Consider the following 24,829-nt stretch of genomic DNA (forward strand, 5'->3'; position numbering starts at 1 on the left):
AGAATGGTTTCCACCTTGAGCAGTCACATAAACCCTTTTCACTATACTCTAGTCTAGTCTGTCTGGACAATGTGCAGGCCTGCGGGGATTCAGGACACGATATCGTCCGGTGTTCCCCTTTCACACATGTGGCAGAACAGATATTAATTACTGTCTGTCCTTTCATGAAATTATGTGGATGATACGCAATGGTGTACAATAACAAAGTACATTTACTTGAGTACTGTACTTATGTACCTACATTTTATTTTATCTACAGTATGTATACTTTACTTGAGTATTTGTTTTAGTTTTTTGGATTCTTATGACTTTCACTCCACTGCATTTCAAAGACAAATATTGCGCTTTTGACTCCAATACATCCTAGGAAGGGAAAAAGTAGCTACATTATGAATTAACCATTTAAGCCCAGTTTTTACTTTTGAACACTTATTATTTTAAAAGCAAGCACTCCAGTAATTTAACTCAAGTACAAATTTGACAGAGTAACTAAACTTTGTGGTTGAGTAATATTTGACCTAGGAGGAGTAGCCTACTGACTAGCTGGGGTTGAGTAGGCTACTGTGCACCACTGATGATGTCTAGATGTGCATGGTTTTTGATTGAAAGAATACTTTATTAACAGTTTGCAAAAAAAGCACAGGGGTAGGCTACAGTTCTATACAAAAGAATGCTATTAAAGAATAAACCCAAGAAAGCACTATGGCTTGTTTCCATTGGGGACCTATGTATTCAATTCATCCTTATCAAATTACTTTGGCAGGGGAAAATATAAAGGAAAGGTCAAAAACAATTCCATATTTTGATCATTTCAATTTGAAGTATGATCTAATCTAAAAGATGATAGGATATGAATCAACTACAGTATGCCTAGTATCAGCAATGACGTCATCATTGTTCTATTGCTGTCGTCTTCTGGACCATACCAACAACAATGTTGACTGGAGGGGACATTGGAGTCCAGTGACACTATATTCTGTCCGCATCTACATTATTACTTCTATCATAGAATATAAAGTAAATAGTAGTACTGATTATTTAGTAGATAATCTCAGGACACTCGCCTGAACGAGTTGAAAAGGTGTATTTTGACGAAGTAACACAACCCTACGGTATTTCCCCTTATGGTTCCTTCCATGAATGGTGGTTCCAGCGTGGTGAAGAAGAGTCTTATGTGGATTATAAACATTGACACATTGTAACATTTAGATCATTATTCAGGGTTACAACAGCTAATAGTTTGTGCCGTGAGCTTCTTTATTGATAACATCATCGTAGAGTCATCAGCAATCTCGTTACATTATGGTAAGTGTACTAGTCTGTTGTTGTGTGCGACGTTTAAAGAGCTAATCAGCTAGCCAACCAGAGCTAACATACAGTAGCTTGTTTTCTATACCTGGCAGTGGTGGAAAAAGTACTCACATGTTTTGTACTTAAGTAAAAGTATTAATACTGCAATGTAGAAATACTCTGTTACAAGTAAAAGTCCGGAATTAAAAATGTAATTGCGTAACAGTATCAAAATGTGCTGAAAGTACCTTAAGTAGAAAGTACTCATCATGCAGAACAAAGTAACTAGTAACTAAAGTTTTCAAATACTTGTAGTGGAGTAAAAGTACATGTTTTGCCTCTGAGATGTAGTGGAGTAGAAGTGTACAGAAAATTGGAAATACTCCAGTAAAGTAGAAATACCTTAAAAGAAATGGTACAGTACTTGACTAAATGTACTTAGTTTCTTTACACCACTGGCTGTTTGTTGGCTGTTGCACACTGCAGTGGAGGAGATCTGAAGATCTTTACCAAACTGTCCTCAATGTACCAACTTAAGACCTGATAATTAAGTGCCTCTATGTACAGTACACACAGTGTCAATAGCATCTTACACACATCTAGCCTTGGATCAAGAAAGACTATCATAGATGTATTTTGTCTAGTCTGACTTTTTACTGATATGCAAGTGTCAAAATCCATAAAATACTGATCTATGATACATAAATATGATATATACAACATAAATCATACATGTAATTGTGCTACTAGCAATAGCATTGGTAGATAGGAGTAAGGTAGATCAGTGTGTACATAAGAAGAGACAATCACTATGATGTAGGCTCATTATTTATTTGCTAAATGTATATATTTTTATATTATTATATATTATTATTTATTATTATTAAGTTTGCTAAAATTGTGAAAAAGTGTATTTTCACATTTCATCCCATCTAACTCGATAGTCAAAATCAAAAATATCTGCATGTAATTATTACTACCACATCATATGATGCTGTCATAATGCAACCGTCCTGACTCCTGATCCATGATACCCTCATGGTCTCTTATCTTCCAGCCTCACAAAAAGAAGAGGTCCTTCATAGACAAGAAGAAGGCGGTGAACTTCCACCTGGTCCACAGAAGTCAGAGGGACCCGCTCGCTGCAGACGAGACCGCGCCCCAGCGCGTCCTCCTGTCCACCAATCCGGTGAGAAGAGTTGGCCTGCTGCCGTAGTTCCCCCAACCTTTTCTGGACCATCTCAAAAGTGTTTGCGGTCCACCCATCTGACCACTTATTAACACGGCAGCCGAATGGCTGAAAGGCAGCGTCAGATTGATTGATTGAATACTTTATTATTAGTCCGAAATGTAAACCGCAAGACTTAAAGGCTAAAAGGATACAAGGTTAAGATGGGTGCTCGGTGCTAAGACCGGCAACGCATCTATGTAACCACTTAAACCATTATTTTATACTTTGGCTATTCAAAAATAGCAGATATACAAGCTCATAGTGCGGCACCGATCTGCTATTTTTGAAAAATCTAGAAAATGTGTGCAAATCTTTGAATATATATATATATTTTTAAAGCAAACATTTTTAACTCAAATCTTTGCTTCTGAGGGTCCCTGGAACAAAGATATTTTCAGATGGGGGACGGCGGCCAAATACATATCATTTCGGTGGTCCTTTGGTGGATTTAGAAGACATTTTGTAGAATCGGAACCTCAGGCCTTAATGGGTTAAGTGGTTAAAACAAATATTTTAAATGTCTGATTATGATGCCTTTTAATACCTCCTTGCCACTTGTTTGGATTCCTAGTTGAAACTTGGTAATATTGTCATTGAGTGTGACAGTGTGATTTCCTGTATTTCCCAGGTGGAGACAGAGAAGCTAAGAGAGGAGCAGAGGGAATTCGGCGTGTTCTTTGATGATGATTACAACTACCTGCAGCACCTGAAGGAGCCCTCCAGACCCACAGAGCTGGTGCAGTCCTACCCCTTGCGCCTGGACACAGCGACCGTTGACCTCCGGGATGAAGAAGAAATGGAGGAGGGGGAAATGGACCTACAGGATAGCAAACCTGTATGTTTCTGGAGAACCTAACCATTGTTGTTTTCTTTTACCTTTATGTAGCTGTGGCCCTCGTAATAGGTCGAATAATTCTAAACACATGTCTGTGTCTAAATTTCTCAATTGAAGAGTAGGGAGACCCTCTCCAACCACTACAGATGTGCTAGTTATATTGTATTAACATACTCTACCATGCAGATTGGTTAAAACTATGTTTTGCGCATTGAAATAAGTCGTTGATTGTAGTCTTAAATGTAAAAATGTTTTGAGCCATAATAATGCCATTCTTTTTGCTTTGGAATATGTTTTATGATGGTTGAATATAATGACTATTGGTTAACTTGTTAGCTGTAGCATTTGCTTAAAAATGACCTTTCAGATTATGCTTTTGCAGACAGTGATAGCAGTGCCTCTGCTAAATAAAGACAGGAAATCAGTATTGTGATGAGGAGTATTACTATTAGCTTGTTTTTTCAAACTTAGACATGACTTTTGTGTTTTTTAACAAACAGGTACATACTCTCAACCTCCCTTCGTCAGTGTTTGCTTCAGAGTTTGAAGAGGCCGTGGGACTTCTGAACAAAGCAGCTCCCATTTCAGGTAAGAGGCAAACCCTCTATAATATATTTAATGAAACAGACCTGAGTTGGCTGTACTTGGTCTGCTTTTTCTACATCAAATCTTTTCACCAGAAATGGCAGATCTACAAGCTTGACGTGTTGTGAGCTTGTAGTGATATTTCCGGTGAATCTTTCCCGAGAATAGGGGGAGATGGGTTTCATGTGATTAAAGGAGAATTACGCAAAGATTAAGAATTCAGATGTTATACTAATACCCTTGGTCAGCCCTGTCGGTATTTAAGGAGCTGTGAAATCAAATGAGTGTGTATTGGTAAACTGTGTGGAATCATGATAATTGCTTATTACCAACTGCATTTTTCCGGGACATAAGCTGTGACATTTTCCCTTTTGAGTTGCGATACATTTTGAATGTCTATAGTCTCTCTCAATATTCCTTAATGCTATATGTCAGCATGATCTGTATGTGCACTAGATACATTCTTGTGTTCCTATGTTTATTGTAAATGGCAAACGAACTGTTTGAGGTTGTCAGTGTTAACACCCACCTGTTCCATGTGTGGCCCCGTAGGACCCAGGTTGGACTTGGACCCGGACATTGTAGCGGGAATGGATGATGACTTCGACTACGATGACCCAGAGAACGTACTGGACGATGACTTCATCATCAAGGCCAATGATGCGAAGGCAGCTGTGAAGGAGTAAGAATCCTTTTAACTACACTCATTGAACAGCCTGCCCGTGAGGAGAGAATCAACTTCATCTTCTGTGAAGACACAGAGTTGAGAGAATGAAACATAATATTTAACTGATAACTTGTTTTGCTCTCTGTTTGCTGTAGTATTATTATCCTGTGAATGGTTTCTCAGTTGTGCTGTTCTTAGCTATGGGCAGCATTAGAGCTAGCAGTGCAGGTTTCCCCTTTACTATAGTGGTTTGTTATTACCGTAATCATTTGATCGAAAGCCCATTCATTTATCCATAGAGATTTCCGAAAATATTTATATAAATAGTTTTAAGCCTGTAACCAAGCCATCCAGGCTCCTGGTGAATCATAACCATAAAACATTTGATTCCGTGAAAAATAATTATTGAATATTTAATCATATGATATACTATATTTAATACCCTTTGTTTTGCGGTTTTCAAATATGTTTTTGCACATTTGGTGAAAGTTGCAGATCTACAAGCTAACAACGTGTCACTACGCGTTCTGAGCTTGTAGATCGGCTATTTTCGTCAAAGAGATTTGGTGTAGCGGGGAAAATGCCTATTCTCGCCCATTGTTCACCTATTAACACATGCCCAGAATAGGGACGCTAGGGTTCATATGGTTAAGTGGTCAAGGACCGTACAGACCTTGATAATGGATATTCCAAGATAGACCTTGTTGATAACATCTTCCACCTGTGTGTAATGATTTGCAGAGGGGATGATGCCGACGACGATTGGGAGGACACGGATGAGGAGGGTGACTTCGGCTCCGAGGGGGGTCTCTCTGGGGAGGAAGGCGATGGGGAAGGGCGTGGCAGAGAGTTCATGTTCATGGACGAGGAGACCAAGAGTCGCTTCACAGAGTACTCCATGACCTCCTCTGTCATGAGGAGGAACGAACAGCTCACACTGCTGGACGACCGCTTCGAAAAGGTGACTTCAGCTCAGCATTTAACCACTTAAACGCTATATACTTCGTTTACTGCATTCCCATAGGGGTCTTTACTTGTTCCCCTCCTTTATTTCCCTCTACACTAAATCTCTACTCCGAAAATAGTCTATATAGCCTTGTGAGCTTGAAGATCGGCTATTTTCACTGCATGTTTGTTTCTACTGAATTCTTGCATTTCTTTTAAGAAATTATCGGTCAAAACATCTGTAATCAGTGTTCTATGACCCTAAAATTGGGATCAGCCCAAAACAATCTGTCATTGGCCGAACTCTTCTCTAAACCAACGTGTTTGTGTTGTCACAGTTTTATGAGCAGTTTGATGACGATGAGATTGGAGCCCTGGACAACGCTGAGCTGGAAGGCTACATCAACCCGGACAGCATGCGGTTAGACGAGATCATCAAGGACTACTTCACACAGAAAGAGTTGGAGTGAGTTCATGTGATCATTTATCGTGTCATTGTTTGAAAAGACCATTAACCCATTCAATCCGGGAACGTATCTCTGTCATTTAGCTATTAAAAAATACAGATATACAAGCTCATAGCGCGGCACTCGGTGCCGCGCTATGAGCTTGTAGATCTGCTATTTTTTTTTATCATGAACATTTTTGCAAATATTTCTTTTTTTCTTTTTTAAGCGGACATTTGTAACTCAAATCTTTGCTTCTGGGGGTCGCTGGAACTAAATATTTTACAAATGTTCACTTCTCTCTTAAAATGGTCCAGGGATAACTGAAATTGTGATATTTCGCCAGGCGTAATCGATGTAGAACGTTTTTGAGCACTGAAGTGTCTTGATGTCTGGTGCATGGGGGGGGGGAAACATCTAAAGGTCAATGCAGAAAGGATCAAAATCCTGCACACCCATCTTCACCTCTGCTGCAGAGTCCTGCACGGGTCCTGTTTTGGAAACTCGCAACCGCCTGTAACCGCAGTGTTAAAATCTGGCCAAACATTCCATACCAGGGTTGTCCAACTAATTTCAGGTCACGGACTAGATAAGGCAAAATACATGAATGTAATGTATTTGAATGTGAACCCCAACAAATATCATAACGTGAGTAGCGCGGCATGATTTAGCATAGGAATGGCTCTGGCAGCATATGAATGGTCCAGGTCTGTGTTACCCGTTTTAGTATTGGGCTACTGCATTTGAGAATGAGTTCAGAAAGAGAGAAAACACATACATTTTCCATGCAGAATGGGAAAAGATCTCATCTGCAACAAGTGCACAGCGATGGCGAAAAAAGGGAATTGGGAAGACACTTTCTGACAAACCACAAAGCATTTAACAATACTAAGGAAGGAACTGAAATCCTTGATACTTGAAGGCAGCCTCCTTGTATGTGCACAAGAGGTGTTGCTCACTGTTATGTCACTGAATAGACACGCAGGTGAGGTTGGTTCCTTCTTCATAATAGCCTTGTTTAACGACAAACTTTGTCCCAGCCATTATCCCCACTATCGTTACATTATTCATTCAACAGCCAGCACTGTGCAGGAAAATATTGAATATGAAGGACACAAAGGCTGTTGCCATGAAGATGTGTGTTCCATTTGTGTACATAAGTCTTGTGTTTTCTCTCACATGAAGGCTTTCAGTCAGTACCAATAAACAGATGCCCACCTTGTGGCCTCTTTGAGAATAGCAACCAGCAGCTACATGTACCAGCATCACTGGAATGGAATGGCAGGCAGCTAGTTCCTACTTTTGTGTTGCTGCAATACTTTTTTTCATTCTGTGACGGTGGTGTCAAATAACAATGTAATAACTGAGGAACTTCCTCTTTCTTTCTTTCTTTCTTTCTTGATCTTGCTTTTAAAGCCAAGTTTATTTTTTTACTTGTTCTATTTTAGTTTTTTTTTATTTGTATTATTGACTCATTCTATATTTCCGTTGGTATAATTTGAAGGCTATAATATTGCACTGTTTGTTAGTGGCAGATCTTGCCAGCTCGTAAGGATAAGGATAAGGATAAGGATAAGGATAATTCCTTTTAACAGGTCGTTCATGAAAGTCCTTGCGGGCTTGTTTCCAATGAGGGCCTGTGAGCAATTAGGGGTTAAGATTCTTGCTCAGGGACAAATTTCATTTCATCGACACATATGCTGGTGTGGCCTGGAATCGTACCTGGGGCAACCAGGGCCTCTGGCTCCCTAGGCGGGGTCACTAACCACTCAGCTATGGCCGCCCCGTAAGTAGGACTTGTGTCTGAAATGGTTGCCCGAAAAGTATGCTTTATCTCTGCTCTCTGTCCCTGATCTATTGGATAGGATGTATGAACAATGAAGTAAAATCTGATACGATTACACAGCCTTCTGGGGAATGGCGCCTGTAGTTTTGAACAGTGAATAATAAGTCAATCAGTCATTGATGGCGATGATGTTTGTGCTTTAGTTTCCAGCGGCCTGATGACCTGGGACCTAGAGGACTTGCTGTGGTGAACGAGGACGAGGAAGACGAAGAAGAGGAACAGGAGACATTGGTCATTGAAGCGCCAGCAGAGAAGTGGGACTGTGAAACCATCATCAGTGAGTGGGAATTTACCGCTGTTTTTGCTGTAGAAATTCAGAATGTTGCATCAGTGTTTTTCTTGGGGAGTTTTCTGATGTTGAAAGTTGTTGGCAGACGGCAGTTTTGATACTCAATCCTCAGTGGGTGAAATCAGGAACCGGTTTTGCTGAAAGTAATGCTTTCTTTTTTTTCTTTTTTTCTAGGTACATATTCAAATATATACAACCGTCCCAAAATCATTCAAGATCCACCAAAGGTATGTCATGAGTATTGTGCTTTTTTGGACTTGTTCTGACATGTTTGAGTTCCTTTCTACGTGCACCTGTAATGCCAGCTTTTCAGCTTTCAGGCCACGAAGCTCCCTGAAAATCTAGATGTTCAAGCAGCCTAGCACCCCGAAAATCTAGTTGCTTAAAATGACTTGTGTGAAGTTACTACGGTATATGAATTTTAACCTGTCCCGCTACAGACATCCGACAAGCCCATCCGAGTATCCAGCAAAACGGGCATTCCCCTGGATGTCCTACCCGCCAGAGGCCTGACTGCCAAGCAGGTTGAGCGCATGGAGCGGATCAATGACTCAGACCTGCCGCGCGTGTGCACCCAGCCACGCAACAAGGAGGAGGGCAAGGACGAGAAGAGAGCCAGGAAACAGGCCATCAAAGAAGAGCGCAAGGTGGGTTTGAGCCAAGATATTGAGGAGTCACATTTCTGACTTGGGGGAGAGTTTTAGGTCTATACAGTATATTATTGTGGCCTCACATCATTCTTAACCATTAACCCATTTCTTTGGCTATTAAAGAATAGCAGATATACAAGCTCATAGCCGTGCTATGAGCTGGTAGATCTGCTATTTATTTATTTTTGTCGTGGAAATGTGTGTAAATCTATAGTTTGAATATACATATATATTTTTGCATTTGTAACTCAAATCTTTGCTTCTGGGGATTCTACAAATGTATTCTAAATCCTAACATTAAAAAAAAATAAACATGTTGCTATAATAGCAGTGGTTCTCAAATTTCTTTCATGTCAAGGACCCCCAAAATGATATGTATTTGTCTGCTGACCCCCCCCCCCCCCCCCTTCCATCTCAAAATATGTTATTCCAGTTACCACCCCCAGATGCAAAGATTTGAGTTACAAATGTTCGCTTAAAAAATATATACCGCACATATGTTTCACGATAAATAAAAAAACCCCAGATCTACAAGCTTGTAGCGTGGCACTCAGTGCCGCACTATGAGCTTGTATATCTTGTAGATCTGCTTGTAAATCTGTTAGCCAAAGAAATAAAAAAATGACACGGATGCGTTCCCAGATTGAATGGGTTAATGTACTTATGGAATAATGGACTGCATTTAGAGTACATAGCGCCTTTCTCCAAAGCGCTTTACAATGTATGTCACATCCATCCACTCACACACGTATTAATACTGACAGAATTGTGTATATTTTTATACAGAGCGCTTTACATTACAAAAATGACACAAATTGCCATATTGTCTCAACAGGAGAGGAGAACAGAGAAGAAAGCCAACACTGTGGCATTCAAAGAGGAGAAAGTCAGACAAGAGAAACAGATGATTAACCTGCGATCAAACGTTCAGGGCTTGAAGCTCTCCTAGCTGGCTGGATGAGGAGCTGGGAGTATTTTTCTCAATGAATGACTGTGTTCTCTCCCATTTATGGGATTATCCACGAAGAGACTGGAACCCCAAAGATCAGGACTAAAAGGATGTGTGATGCTTCGTTTGGTGCTTTGGAGAGTTCCATTTCTCAGATAACCACATCACAGAAGATTGTGTGATGGAGTTTCAAAATGGTCCTCACAGCATACATGGAAGTGCCATCCAAAACAGTGGTTTCATTCTTATTGACGGTCATGAAAATGAATAAATCTAAGTGTTATGTCCCTCGAGATCTTTATTAAATGATACAATGGACCCTTCGCTAAACCCCACCCCAAAAGCGATTGTCCAATGCCAGCTTAGCAACCGTTGTTAGCCTGGCACAGGTCTGGCAAGCTTTCGTCACCTGCCATAGCTGCCTGTCAATGTTATTTCGCCCGCACACACACACACACACACAATAATTTGCAACATAATAGCAAGAACAGGAATCATACCAGATAACGCAATGGTGATGAACCAGCAACAGATTCCACGTACCCAAAACCGTTGGATGGTTATTTTCCCAAGCTGAAATCTGCGTTTAAACTGCAAGGCTGCATGGCTGAGTTGTTGAACACATACACAGTTTAACGTCGGGAAAGTTACACGACTCACTCGCCCAGGTGGTGTCACTAATCACCGTAATCGTAACAAAATTCAGAATCACATCGCTGCCTGTTTCGGATTCCGCACGTTAAAGTATATTCATTAATTTGTTCGTCTATTTATTAACTGTTACTGTAGTCTTACCCTGCGGTACATGAAAACTCCTGTTACAATCATGGATCAACTTCAACCTGGTGTTTGCACTTTCTCCATTTACGGTCCGTACATCTATATAAACGTTCAGATTTCAAATATAAATTGCTTACCCTATGGCCACGGATGTTAAAATGATGCACGAGACTCTCAAAAGTACCCGTATATTCTGTATTGTTCAATAAAAAGCATTTTAATCCGATCGGTGGCCATTTTCTCATAGAGTTATAATGTATCAGAGTGCAATACACCTACCAACCGATAGGGTCGCTTAGTTGAAAGCATATGGAGAAAATGGCCACCGATCAGATTAAAATGCTTTTTATTGAACAATACGGATGATACGGGTACTTTTGAGAGCCCGTACATAAATGTAACATCCATGGCCATGGGATAAGCACTTTATGTTTGAAATATGAACGTTTCTGTAGATGTACGGGCTATAAATGGAGAAAGTGCAAACACCAGGTTGAAATTCATCCATGACGGTCGAGACAGACGACCGTCGTGTATCCATGGCTATTACGCCCTCTAACATTTCCCGTGTTTTTAGTTTATTGAAATAATGTCATGCACATTTGTCCAGTGCATAGCCTACTGCAGGCCTTGTTGACTAGATTTAGAAGAGATTTTGAAGCTATTGCTGCTGAAATGATCGATTATTTTAAAGGGGAAAAGCCGTCATTTAACATGCAAGTCAATGGGTGAGAAGCAGAGATTGCCAGGCGCTGCCAGGCCTGGGTGTGACTAACTTCGCACCACCAGTCACAGAGTGGAGTGGGTGGGGCTTAGCGAAGGGTCCATTGTCATTTTGTGTGTGACTCGTGTTTATTTTGGCAATTGTTTCCATGACCTGCTCTGTAAAAAAAATCACACTCCAAACACTTCGAATGCCCCCATTTCCTTGACCAAGTTCATGGAAAATCCATAACTTGTACTGTATTTATGGTTGTAACTTCAGCCTGTCAACGAGCAAAAGCAAACATTGTTGCTGCCAACCTTTGTAACATTTATTGATATCAGATAAAACATCAAGGAAGGCAATCGTCAAGATTTTGAAAGTCAACATACAGTATTCTGGCGTGCGGTTGGATATAGGCCCTCATAATGTCATTGGTGACCCGCACTGACATTGGCACAAATTATCAATGTCAGGAACTCATGGGGTGGTACTGTGACTACCGGTAATCTAAGTTTTGGTTCCTCAGAACTCACATGACATGGCACTTTCAGGAGGGCAAACAAAATGACCTAGACTAACCTTTGTATTGAATGAGACTGAGAGCAAAGTAGTTCAGAAAAGAGAATGCATAAATGACATTCTGTACCACTACCTAGGCATAAAAAGGGAACTTTGGTAGGGGAGATTAAACAGAAAAGCAACAAAACAGGCACTCTGCCAGGGTTACTTTTAAAATGACATGGTTATGGTTAAAGTGGAAACAGCTCAGACATTTTGGCTACATGACTTTCACCAGGGAGTCCCCTTGATGAAGGCAAGTTCCAACCATGTGTGGCCATGTCTTTACTCTGGGAACAGTTAGTAGACAGGTCCCGGACGACCTGAGACTTCGAGGGTTCATAATGTAAAGTTAAGTCAGATGTATTTGTCCTAAACCATGTGATTTGATCACCAATGCTCAGCCTCTAAAATGTATTCTATGACTCACTGATTGCACCACCAATTGCATTACACCAATTATCACTGAGAATTGGTGTAATGTGTAACTTTATAGTTCTAGTTAGAACTCCAGCAGCTGAACTCCTGTAGCTGTCTGATTTTTTTAGATTCTTTTGGGGGACCTGAGAAAACCATTACAGGAGGAAGGCATTAAGGGGATAGTTCATGGATTTTTTTTTTTTTGTCGCATTCCAAAGCCAATAATTCATGGATATTTCTTTGCTGCCGGTCATCAAATTTTGAATTCAAGTCTTTATGGGGTGACTAATCGATAGAAAAATATTTATTTATTTTGGGTGAACTATCACTTTAAGAGGGTAATGGGAATATTTGTAATAGTGACACCAATATTTCTGGCGTGGCCTTTAGCCTTCAAAGACTTTCAGCCTTTCTTCCTTGGCACCAAAAACAATTATATTTTTCTTTTGTACGTTTTGACACATCCAATGAATGATTTGTTCAATGCACTGATGCAGCAGAACTATAGGACTATAAACACTTGAGAGATCTATGTAAATTTGAGTATCATCCTCATAATTAAATTTGAACTAATGGGAGCATGAAAAGGCGGAATTGAAGAGGCTAAGTTTTGAACTTGGGGAACTATGACATGGCATTTTGCTGAAGATATGTAGTTGCCAATGGAGACAATTATAGTCCAAGCAAGTGTTGTATACTGCTTGAAAATAAAAGCATATTATCCAGCGTCACAAGACAATTAAAAGTTCATAACTTGTTTTATTTTTCCACCTTGACCATTGTAAAATAAATTCATAATAAAAACATGAGCAATTTGAATCAGAAATGAACACCCACTCTGATCGTTTTAAATACAAAGGGAGAAGCTCCAAAACAAACATTATACATGTATTTACATTGAGGTCTGCCGTGTAGGTTGGCACGTTGCAGTACTTTTGGCACAGCCACAGGGTAAAAAGTGTATCCGTCATTTAAACCAAAATGTACACAGAAGCATTTATTGCAAGTCCTTGTCTCCAGTTAACGATGGTGTTGGTATAGCCTAGACTCTAGAGAGGAAGGGGTTTGTTGCTGAGGTTTATTACTAGACCAACTGGGAAAATCCAGTCAAGTAGATCAGTACCCCCCACCCCTGTCCTTGTCAGTTACTCTTTGTGCCCTTGAGCAAGGAACTTCCCATCAGCTCCTCTTGTGCCATGGTCAAATGAATGAGTGTTTTATACGAGTCATATTCCAGATGTGTGTGCATGTGACTTGGTGTGTAGCAGGGCATTTGCTAAACCAAGTACCCAGTCATCGATTGTAGCATTTCACAACATCTCCATGCCCCATATCCACATCCACCTCCACCTCAACCTCCAGTCTGTGTGGTCGGTCATAGGCAGAAAAACATTCCTCCTCTGGAGCCAATGTAGAAGTTTCCACAGAGTCCTCCTCATAGCAACGTTCCTCATAGCAACGTTCTGAATCAAAGGTCTCCGATGTCAGCATCGTCTCCTTAGACTCTCGCTGGTTACTGCTCTCTGAAAGCCCGCCTTCCACGCGCGTAGTAGAACCAATGGGTTTTGGAGAAGGGTCAGACCAGGAGCCGTTGGTTTGAGTCTCACTGCGATCCGTCTCCTCTGCAGTGACAATCGACAGGCTGCTGTCAGACTTGGTAAAGTCTGGCTCTGTGACGCTGGCGGTGGAAACGCTCTCGTAGGGGATGGACATTACATTCCCGTAGATGCTTGAGACGATTGGCTCCTGTGGAACAAAATGAAACGAAAATGAATGGATATTGACATCATAAGGAAACAAATCAGATAATACAACTGTCTTGTAATATTTACATTTGATGACTTACCAAAGCCTTTGGTAGACTGGAAGGAATCACTTTCCATGCCTGTGTCTTGACGATCATAAAGGCCACCACAACCCCTCCAATTACAAAGAGTGATAGCACAGCAGCCACTATGATGATATGACTGGTGTCTGCAACAAAAAACAAACAAAAATAAATCATACAATTCACTTTCTACAGTTCCAGATTTTTTCAGATTTAAAATGAAAATCCTAAAGCTTAACATTAACAATCTACTTGGGAGTTTAGTAAGTTAATGGTTAATTTTGTAATGTATTTTGGGGCAATTTATAATAATCACCATTTTTACATGCAGTATGTTTAGGAATCAACTCCAACCTTTTCTGTCTCAGGGCCCACTTGAAAACCCCAAAACCGTTCACGGCCCAGCCATCTGACCACTTAACATGGCAGCCGAATGGCATACCTTATTTTAATGATCAATCAATCAATTAATTGTGTCCCAGCTAGGATAAAAAGGAACTAACATAGTACTTTATGTTATCAGCATATTATTTATCAGTATCACAATGAAAACTCTTTTTAAACATTCTTTTAATAAAAAGTACTATCATATTTGTTTTCACATAAATGGTTTTATATTAACCCATTAAGACCGGGAACGCATCTGTGTCATTTTAAGATTTCTTTGGCTGTTCAAAAATAGCAGATCTACAAGCTCAGAGCTTGTAGATCTGCAAAAAAAAAATAATCGTGAAAAATTGTTTTGAATATATATATTTTTTAAAGCCAACATTTGTAACTCAAATCTTTGCTTCTAGGGTTCTACTAACAATCCTAACAGGTTTCTGAAAAACGTATGCTGCTATATATCAGTGGTGCTCAAACCTTTTCATATCAAGGACCCCCAAAATGATGTATTAGGCCGCCGCCGACCCCCATCTCAAAATATTTCGTTCCAGGGACCCCCCAGAAGCAAAGATTGGGAACCGCTGCTCTGAGGACTCTGAGTGCACAGGACGTGTTCAGTCCTTTTTTACAGGATAGCATTTTTTCTCCACAGGGTCAAACTGTTAATTTAATTAAACTATATAAGTAGGGTGAAAAGGACATTTCCCAATTCATCATCAGTTCATACCTTGTACAGTCTCCGAGTCCTTAGCACAGATGGGGCCAGTCTTTTTGAAGAGAACATGATACTTCGGGTCACCCATCATCAGTCCTTTATCTAACTTAATGCAGTACTTCTCCATCTCTGGAAATATGTCGAAACTATATGTGCAGAATTTGTTCTTCATGGGGCACTCTATTTCACGCCCTACCTCCACCTGGGAGGGAAGGGAAAGTTGATACAAAAACGAATTAGTTAAACGATAATCAAAATTGCTCTCAGATCTTAAGCCTAATTCATACTTCATCTCAGGAATTTCAGGCGATACATATTAATACACCTGATGGACAATTATTTTTATACTCTTTTTTGCTCCACTTTCCCTCTCTCTCCTTTCTCACTTTTTAAAAGCCTCTTGTCAAATAAGTTTACAGGTCTACAAGGTATAAATCAATGGGTGAATCCACAAGGTACTAGATCCAGAAAGTAAAAGTAATCCACACACAGGGGAACAATCCACACGAAGGGAGGTCCATAGGGACGTGCTGGCCACTGGGAAATTCGGGAAAATTCCAGAACGGCCGCGCCATTTACGGGCCACCAGACTGCCGGTGGGCCACCAAAGAAAAAAAAAATATATATATATATTGAAAAAAATGTTTGCTCCCGTTTTAGGGTTATTACTGTAATTTCCGGGTCGTGCGGCCCAATTATTAGTTACGTTACTGTTGGGCTGGGACGTTTTTCAGTAGCGGTGTAATTGTGGTGTAATTTACATAGGGTTGCTGGGTTAAAACGCGATAAGTGGGCTAATTACATTAACACTATAAGACTATAGGTTCCCTTCCTAGCATACACAGCTGTCTTTGCTGATTCTGCTGTCATTGGACTGCTATACTGACTGACCGCCTTTATTGAGGGTACCATATTACCCTTACGGTAAACAACATCCATCAAATATAATGTTGTGGTCTGTCAAGCGGGCTGTACCAAAAAAAGAAGTTACCTGTTGTCCATGGTTGTCTGTATCATTTAACAGGTGAACAGTGAATTCAAATTGGTGTTCACGAGTACTGTTGGCCTGCTTGAGTGTTTCATAGTAGTGATGGGGGTTGCGAAATTCCACTTTGGCCGTCAAATCATTCACAGATAGCTCCACAGGAGGGAAGTCCAAGTAACCTACAATCAGATGTAATTGAAATTCAACTCTTAATACAACCAGAAGGTCACAGGTTTGATCATATGTTGTTATGAGAGTATCTTTGAAACAAAAGTCTTCATCACAAATGATGTAATATGGAAGTTTATGTGTAAAAATAAGATTCTTATTTTTGGCCAGCATCTACTGTGGTACTGTAGTATATTACTTACATTCTATATCAACCGTCTTTAAATCGTTAAAGCTGAACGTTTTGGATTCAACCATTTTGGATTCATTTTTCCCCTCTAAGGCAAATACTTTCACAGAATGGAAAGCAGAGAAACGACTTTCAGATTCCCAAACGAACGAGGTGAGGTTATAGTGATGCTCGTCGGTTTCAATCTCCTTGTACCTTGAAAACACACAATATATAGAACTGAAACAAAGGAATACCAGTATACAAAAACAATAGCTATAGAATGTCAGTTATAAAAATAAAACTATGTGTGATACAATGAATGATGTACAGTATATAAAACATGGACAGTGATTTCACACATTTATAGTAGGACTTTTTTTGTCTTTCCTAAATTTTTATTAGCCAACAATTTTTTTACACAACTTTTCTCCCCAATTTTGTCATTATGCCAATTCATTCCTGTCCACACACATATCTGGGTGTGGCCAGTGAAGAGCCCACAACGGAAGGACGCAGCGCCTCCGTTCTACTTGGTTACAGTTTTGGCAGCATGAAGCCAAAACATCAGTGTATCACTAAATACTAATGGAGGTCCACTACATCTACTGACATCACACAAAAACACATCTCATACAGATCTCATTACAATATTTAGTTACAGTATTAAGGGTTACCCAGCTGATCCGCCGATGATTAATTTGAAGCTAGTCTGTGGATGCTGCTTGCTGTAGTTCCAGTAGACAGTTGTCTGGAAGTTGTGGCAGCTCACTGTGACATTGTCTGGAGGAGGTGGCACTACAAAGATGATGGAAAATTAAATTGCTTTAGTGTTTGTTCAGTAACAGGGGTCTCCCCATCTCTCCAACGCTTTAGTAAACAGAAAATACATTTTCAGTTCGGGACACCAATTGTATCTCATCATTCATAGAGGATACAAGATAAGTGAAATTGGAAGTGATGAGCGTACAGGCTACCTATCAGCAGTGGTGTAAAGTAACTAAGTACATTTACTCAAGCACTGTACTTAAGTAAAATTTTGAGGTATTTCTTACTTTACTGGAGTATTTCCCAATGTTCAGTACTTTTACTTCTACTCCACTACATCTCAGAGGCAAATATTGTACTTTTACTCCACTACAATTATTTGAAAACTTTAGTTACTTTGCAGATTTAGATTATTATAACAAAACATACATTAACCACTTCAAGCCCCATATATATTTCGGCCATTTGAAAATAGCCAATCTACAAGCTCACAATGCATTGCGAAGCTTGTAGATCTGCTATTTTCAAAATATTTGCATACATTATGAACTTGTGAAATGGGACATTCTGCAATCTGCACGATGAGTACTTTTACTTTGGTACTTCAAGTACATTTTGATACCAATCCTTTTGTACTTTTACTCATGTGAAGTTTTAATTCCGGACTTTTAACTTGTAACAGAGTATTTTCATATTGCAGTATTGATACTTTTACGTAAGTAAAAAATGTGAGTACTTTTTCCACCACTGCCTATCAGCAAGATTATCAGTAGATTGTTCTCGCAAGCCAGCATTTACGACTCTGCATCCTTCCTGACACGTCAACACCTGTTTGTGCAATTGATGCATGCCTAGGCTGCACAAACAGTACACAAAGTTTGATTTCTGTGAAATCAGCAAGTGAATGAACATTTCTCCCCTCCCCATCACTAACTAGGCCTGTCACAATTATTACATAATCGCCTAATCGCAATTATTAGAGATAATCGCATCGTCATTATCGTTTCCATGTTAGAAATCCATCGTTTCCATGTTAGAAAGAAAATTGGAAATAGCAGATCTACAAGCTCACGACACGTTTTGAGCTTGTAGATCTACTATTTCCACAATTAACGTTTACTATGTCATATCTGCCCTGTGCAACTTTTGTTTACGAAGCCAAACAGAAATGTAATTTCTATTCATAATGTTCCAATAATGTTCAACGACAGAAACACAATTAAATCGTTAAACGCAATTATTTGAGTGACAATTAATCGTCAAGCAAAATTAATAATCGTGACAGCCTCAATCACTATAGTACCCACTGTTGAGGAGCCCTTGAGCAAGGCACTTAAACAACAACAACCAGAGCTGCTCTGACTGGGCAGCTCCTAGGTGTGTGTGTGTGTGTGTGTGTGTGTGTGTGTGTGTGTGTGTGTGTGTGTGTGTGTGTGTGTGTGTGTGCGTGCGTGTGTGTAGTGGCATTTCTGAGTAAGAGCATGTGTAAGCATGCGTGTACCCTTTTGACACCAATAAACAATTGATGAATGAAGCAGGCAGTGATTTCTTGCCAATTCAGGCTGCTTGGGCAAGATGGAACCATGGTTCCATCTTGCCCAAGCAGCCTGAATGTTGTGGAATGGTGCATACCGTAACGGCTGCAGCCGTTACGGTATGCACCATTCCACAACAGCAGCCTGAATAATAATAATAACCAAATACAGACATATTCTGTCTGATACTGTTTTTTTAATAGCTTTGAGCCAACACAGTATTTCAGCATTCTTTAGAAATGTCAACTCTTTACACACTATTTAAATAGGAATAGAATCTAACCTATCTTTGTCATGCAATGCTAAGTAAATTTTTAACTCAACTTGCATAGCAGGGTTAGGCAGGTCACACCTGTATTTATTATGACAAAGTATGTCCACCTTTGGATCGTGACTCTGCCAAGAAGATGTATTATCATATTTGTATGCCAACTATCACAGTCCCAATCATGGACAGAGCAAAGACACACACACACACACACACACACACACACACACACACACACACACACACACACACACACACACACACACACACACACACACACACACACACACACACACACACACACACACACACACACACACACACACACACACACACACACACACACACGTTTGAGAGATGGTTTAGGAGTAATTATTTACCTGTAGGATTATTACTAATGATTTAAGACTAATGGACACAGTTAGCCTATTATATCGTTATGAGTAGGCTACAAGTAGTGGAATGTATACTTACCAAGGGAGATCACACCTGCAACCAAAGCAAGAACTGAAAATGAACCAGAAATATCAAACAGCATGGTCCCGGTTGGTCAGTGGGTCTGCTTTTAAATTAAAAAAAATGACCAAGAAATTAAATCCAGGATTATAGCCTATTCCTTGTTATAGGCCGTTAAAAAACATTATTAAAACCATTCTTCTGTTCTCAGACAGACGATTCCCGTAAGTCCAGCCCCTCCACTTCCTTATTAAACCGGCTATCTTATTGTCATACTTCTCAGGAAAGGCTATGGCTGAGAAGAACTAAATGAGTCACCCTGATTGTCTTATGGTAGGCTCTGCCTCTAATGTTGGCTAATCGATCGCATACCAAGTCATAGAGATCTAAAAAACAGCCTTTTGTAGGACAACCGCCTGACAACTGAGACACAGGTGAATCACCTGGTGAGCAAATTACCCGGTTTGTCTCATAGAGTTATATGGTCTGTGTCGCCTCCTACAGGTCACACATAGGCCAGTGGTTCTCAAACTTTTTCATGCCAAGGACCCCCAAATTGATATGCATTTGGCCACGGACCCCCATCTGAAAGTTATTTCGTGCCAAGGACCCCCAGATGAGATTTATTTCCTTCAAAATAGCATATGTACAAGCTCGTGCGTGTGTGAGCTTGTATATCTGCTATTTTTGAATAGCCAAGGATACACATTTCACTGGGAACCCACTGGAACCCCTCCAAGGACCCCTGGGAGGCTGGGGGTCCCCGGACTCCACTTAGAGAACCACTGATAGACATAGGCTAGCTAGGCTACTCTGCTCAGTTCAACACAAGCAAATCGCCCCCTGCTGGTAACATGCAATATAGACACACGCATGTATTGTAATAATAGCCTACTTTCGATATGAATGGCCATGGGCATGGCCTGGTCATTCGTCATTCTAAAACTATTCTATTCCTAGCACAAATGTGTCACATTCATCATGTAATTCCTTGCCTTTGGTAATTAAAAAAAAATAAAGACAAAAATATTTTCTTGCAGAATCCTGACAAATTGTATTGGAGTTGTAATCACAGACAGACAGACAGACAGACAGACAGACAGACAGACAGACAGACAGACAGACAGACAGACAGACAGACAGTAAGTATCAGTCACATAATACAGTATGTACACCTAGACCGGCCTATCCCATCTGCACAAATGTGTGCAGATTTGGTAATTAAAAAAATCACACCCAGTGTGAAGTGGGCGGTGTGGTCACAGTGGTCATCACAGTGATGGAAGTTCACTTAAAGAAAAGTAATATTGTGGACCAACCATTGTACACCCCTAACTTAAAAAAAAACATAAATGTGTTTTTTTTAAGTGCATAGTCCTATTTATAGGGCTATGCACATGTGTCATGTTTCACTAGCCAATCACAGTCCTGAATAGACTGTGATTGGCCAATCACGGTGCAGGGTTAGGGGGGTACACTGGTGGCCAATCACAGCGCAGGGTTGGGGGGGTGCAATGGGTGGGGGATGTCCAAACCTCACATATAGGGGCGGTTTCACCGCCCAAAAAAACAAAAGACAAAGATATTTTCTTGCAGAACCATGACAAATTGTATTGGAGTTGTAATCACAGACAGACAGACAGACAGACAGACAGACAGACAGACAGACAGACAGACAGACAGACAGACAGACAGACAGACAGACAGACAGACAGACAGACAGTGTATCAGTCACATAATACAGTATGTACACCTAGACCGGCCTATCCCATCTGCACTTGGGCTGAGCAAATAGGTATAAGATAAGTGTAGCTACACATGTATCTCGTACCACCAGTAAAAAGGGCGCGTAGTAGACATATGTACAGAGTTTCAGGCTAATGTGGATCAACGTGTACATAGATATGTAAATACAGGCATGCATAGATATAAATGCAGGCACAGGTGACAACCTATAGCCCCAGTAAGATGGGCATACTGTATATAATGTACAGAGCATCAACAGTAGCCTATTATGGATCAATATATACAGACTGTACAAATTGCCAGGTACAGACTGCACAGACACAGGTGAAACTGGTCAGTGTAAGTAAGCCGTACTTATTTTCTGGCTGACCTTTATGTCTATTGGCATGTAGGGCAGCAACAAAGGATCTGTCTGTTTTGGGTGAGCTTTTCAATGGTAGCCTACAGTACAGGTCAGCCTCAGGGTTTTGAGTTCTCCCTCCACTGTTCGACGCCTGTAGGTTTCTTTGTGTCTTCCTCTCTGTCGATTTCCTTTTGGTGTCCGGTGAAGGGCAGCTCTTCATCTTGTAACATCCTGTTGTGTCCAGTCCATCTCCACTGCCTTCTCATGGTGATATGTGTCTATTATGTTCTCTTGATGGCAGCAGTTGATGGTAGGAGATGGTGGTGTTGTTGGTCCTGAGGCCTAGAGTGTGGATTTGATGACAGTTTTGAGAGGTTGTTTCCTGTCATTCTCCAGCATTCAGAGCCATATAGTAGTGGTTCTCAACCTGTGGGTCGGGACCAACATGATTTTTCGAATACCTGAAGTATAAAATATGGTTATATATATAGGTTAAAGTGGTTACATTGATTTTGATGTTGTATTTACTCATTTTGGTGGAGACCTCCTGGAACCCCCTCAATGACACCTGGGGGTCACCAGACCCCACTTTGAGAACCACTGTCATATGCAGTTACTGGGAGTGGCTCACAATATCTGTCTATCAGTGTGCCACGTGAGGAGTAATTACAGTTATACAGTCTGCACGCCTGGGCAAATAATCCCCCAAGGACAAATCCCAGTCATTTTCCCAGAGCACTGTGCAACCTGCAGGGCCGCGTTGAGACAGCTGTTGACAGCTGGATCACGGTCATCATCGTGTGTGTCCTGTCCATCGTGCAAAACATCTGGACTAAGGCTGCACGCCAAAATAGAGTAGAAGTCATTTTCTTAATTAAGAGTGTGATGTGATTATGTTGTTATCCATTGGTTTGACCTGCTTCAATGCAGTATGATGCTCGACCAGATTCATACAGTATCATTCAACATGGAAAGACAGGCCAACTTTTCCACATCCTCATCTGAGGTTTGGATGGCTGAATCGTCCACGTACGTACAAGAACAAATGAACAGAACAGGCAGCTTGGAGGCCGTTTATGAAAATTAGAAACAACAGGGGGCCTAAGACACTCCCTTGCGGGACGCCGCATGGGTCACAGGCAGAGCCTTTGAGAGATGGCCTTGAAAGTCTGTGATTTGGTCCCTGTCCAAAAGATACGACATGAACCAATTTAAGCTGGAAGAGCTCAGGCATAAGGCTGAAAGTTTGTTAAAAAAGTAAGCTGTGGTGTACTGTGTCTTTTTGGAGATCAATTAGGATCATTCCACTTAGCTTGCCAGCTTCCATTTCAGATCTGATAAAATGAGAAAAGAGTGTTGATGAGTCAGTTGAGTGGGACTTCCTAAAGCCGGACTGAAAAGTATGCAGTAGTTTGGAGTCACTGATGTACCCATAAAGTTGTTCATGAATTACTTTCTCCAGTACCTTGGAAGTGACGCTGATCAAAGTGCCATCAAAGCACTATGCGGAAGAACAACAGAACATATTGTCAGTGTAAAGTAACTAAGCGCAAGTACAATTTTGAGGTATTTTTGGGCGGTGAAACCGCCCCTATAAGTGAGGTTTGGATATTTGTACAACAAATCCTGCACTGTGATTGGCCAAAAATGTACCCCGCCTAACCCTGCACCGTGATTGGCCAATCACAGTCTATTCAGGACTGTGATTGGCCAGTGTCACATGACACATGTGCATAGCCCTATATAAGAAACCATAACTTTAAAAAAAACATAAATTTGTTTTTTTTTAAAGTTATGGTTTCTTCCATCATAAAGAGCGTTTATGATGGAAATGTATTTATTTTTTGTACATGATTGGTTGACTCCATTCAGTATTGTGATTAGCTAGCAAGACACCGCCCACTTCACACAGGGTGTGAAGTGGGCGGTATAAATAGATTAACAGTATAAATAGATTAACACAAGTGTTAATCTATTTATTTATGCCGCCTACGTGAAGAGAGCTGAGATTAACCTTATTTGAGCACCACTAGAAAATGTGTCACTTTTGCAAGGTCACGTTCTTCACTTCCTTTTTACTTTCTTTTTGCTATTTTTATGGAAATGTTCCCCGAAAGTCCAAAAGTACCATTAAGTGTCAGTGGAAATGTATACAAGTTAATAGACTGATTATTGATTCTTGATATAATAATAATTCCTTTAACAGGTCCATTCATGAAAGTCCTTGCGGTCTTGTTTCCAATGAGGGCCTGTGAGCAATTATAAAATGATATAATTTTATTTTACTGTAGTTGGGGTCGTACTGTAAATATTTTGGCTTTGTAGGAAAAGAAACATAAATCTGGGAAATGTTCATGACATTGATTCAAAGTTTTTAATACTACATTACATTTACATTTAATAAATTGAATAATATATACTGTAAATCACAACGCCTCAATGTGAGCTTGTAGATTTGCTATTTTGTCAAATGTTCACATTTGTTTCACCAAATGGTTGCCTATTATGACATGCCCAGAATATGGACGCTAGGGTTCATGTGATAAAATGATTCCTCTCTATGTTTAAACCATCAGAAAAATATGACACCCACAACAAAGCTAAAAAAAATGAAAAGGTATAATTTTTTTGTTTTGTTCTGTTTTGTTGGCATAGTGCAGGGTAATATTGACAGCTGGTCTTCACAATACACACTGACCTACAACCGTATTCGACAGTATATGACAAAAGTCATATCAAGATACATATCTCTGTGTATACAGCATGCATTCAATCTTCTATAGATGTGCAGCATGTGATGGAAGACAGGAAGAGATGCTGACCTCATGAGCTCCATCATCAAGAACCAAGGCTTGATGGCTCTGTTAATCTCTTGATTGAAGGCATGTTGAGGATTTAGATCAGCGTGAGTAGAATTTCTGCTGATTCGCAAATCTGTGTGGACAATCTGATGGCCTGGTCTGGCTTTAACCACTTGTAGTTTTATGGACTCCACCGAGCTTTTCTGATAGCTCTTGACAAGAAACCGGGATTTGGAGGAGCTGTTTTGCTGGGGCTTTATGGAGAAGTCTGTGTCTACACCCTGTCTGTCCGTCTGTCTGTGAGCAGCTAATCTCCGGCACTGTTGGCCCGGTCGCTGCGAAACTGTGCACACACACACACACCCTGGATGCCAAAGCCAAACCTCTGCCCAGAGGCGCCTGTTATAGCGCCACCAGGAGAACATTTTTGGATATTACTCCTACAGCTTTTGTCCAAACATCA

At 40.4% G+C, this 24,829-nt stretch overlaps 2 protein-coding genes across 2 annotated transcripts; one reads left to right on the top strand and one right to left on the bottom strand.

Annotated features, from left to right (window-relative positions):
- Positions 1–1,118: 1,118 nt before the first annotated feature.
- ltv1 (LTV1 ribosome biogenesis factor) lies at positions 1,119–10,020 on the top strand. Its single transcript, XM_080416551.1, has 11 exons — positions 1,119–1,305; positions 2,348–2,479; positions 3,150–3,356; positions 3,857–3,944; positions 4,494–4,623; positions 5,350–5,569; positions 5,892–6,019; positions 7,989–8,122; positions 8,309–8,361; positions 8,575–8,781; positions 9,620–10,020. Exons 1-11 carry the CDS (start codon positions 1,303–1,305, stop codon positions 9,731–9,733), a joined length of 1,416 nt encoding a protein of 471 aa, XP_080272677.1. The 5' UTR covers positions 1,119–1,302; the 3' UTR covers positions 9,734–10,020.
- A 2,916-nt stretch (positions 10,021–12,936) lies between these two features.
- LOC308076323 (interferon gamma receptor 1-like) lies at positions 12,937–19,877 on the bottom strand. The gene is made up of 7 exons (XM_080416560.1): positions 19,495–19,877; positions 17,127–17,247; positions 16,484–16,665; positions 16,119–16,291; positions 15,140–15,329; positions 14,044–14,171; positions 12,937–13,943 (listed from the first exon to the last, which is right to left on the bottom strand). The coding sequence occupies exons 1-7, from the start codon at positions 19,556–19,558 to the stop codon at positions 13,491–13,493; spliced, it is 1,311 nt and encodes a 436-aa protein (XP_080272686.1). The 5' UTR covers positions 19,559–19,877; the 3' UTR covers positions 12,937–13,490.
- Between the last annotated feature and the right edge of the window lie 4,952 nt (positions 19,878–24,829).

Source organism: Gymnoscopelus braueri, assembly GCF_963280865.1.
Source record: "Gymnoscopelus braueri genome assembly, chromosome: 2".
NCBI lineage: Eukaryota > Metazoa > Chordata > Actinopteri > Myctophiformes > Myctophidae > Gymnoscopelus > Gymnoscopelus braueri.

Coding starts and splice junctions, on each gene's coding strand:
- LOC308076323 (XM_080416560.1), bottom strand. CDS start 19,558: ATGCTGTTTGATATTTCTGGTTCATTTTCAGTTCTTGCTTTGGTTGCA. Junction 17,248..19,494: donor TGCAGGTGTGATCTCCCTTG/GTAAGTATACAT, acceptor TCATCTTTGTAG/TGCCACCTCCTCCAGACAAT. Junction 13,944..14,043: donor CCAGTCTACCAAAGGCTTTG/GTAAGTCATCAA, acceptor TTTGTTCCACAG/GAGCCAATCGTCTCAAGCAT.
- ltv1 (XM_080416551.1), top strand. Junction 2,480..3,149: donor TCCTCCTGTCCACCAATCCG/GTGAGAAGAGTT, acceptor TGTATTTCCCAG/GTGGAGACAGAGAAGCTAAG. Junction 5,570..5,891: donor TGGACGACCGCTTCGAAAAG/GTGACTTCAGCT, acceptor GTGTTGTCACAG/TTTTATGAGCAGTTTGATGA.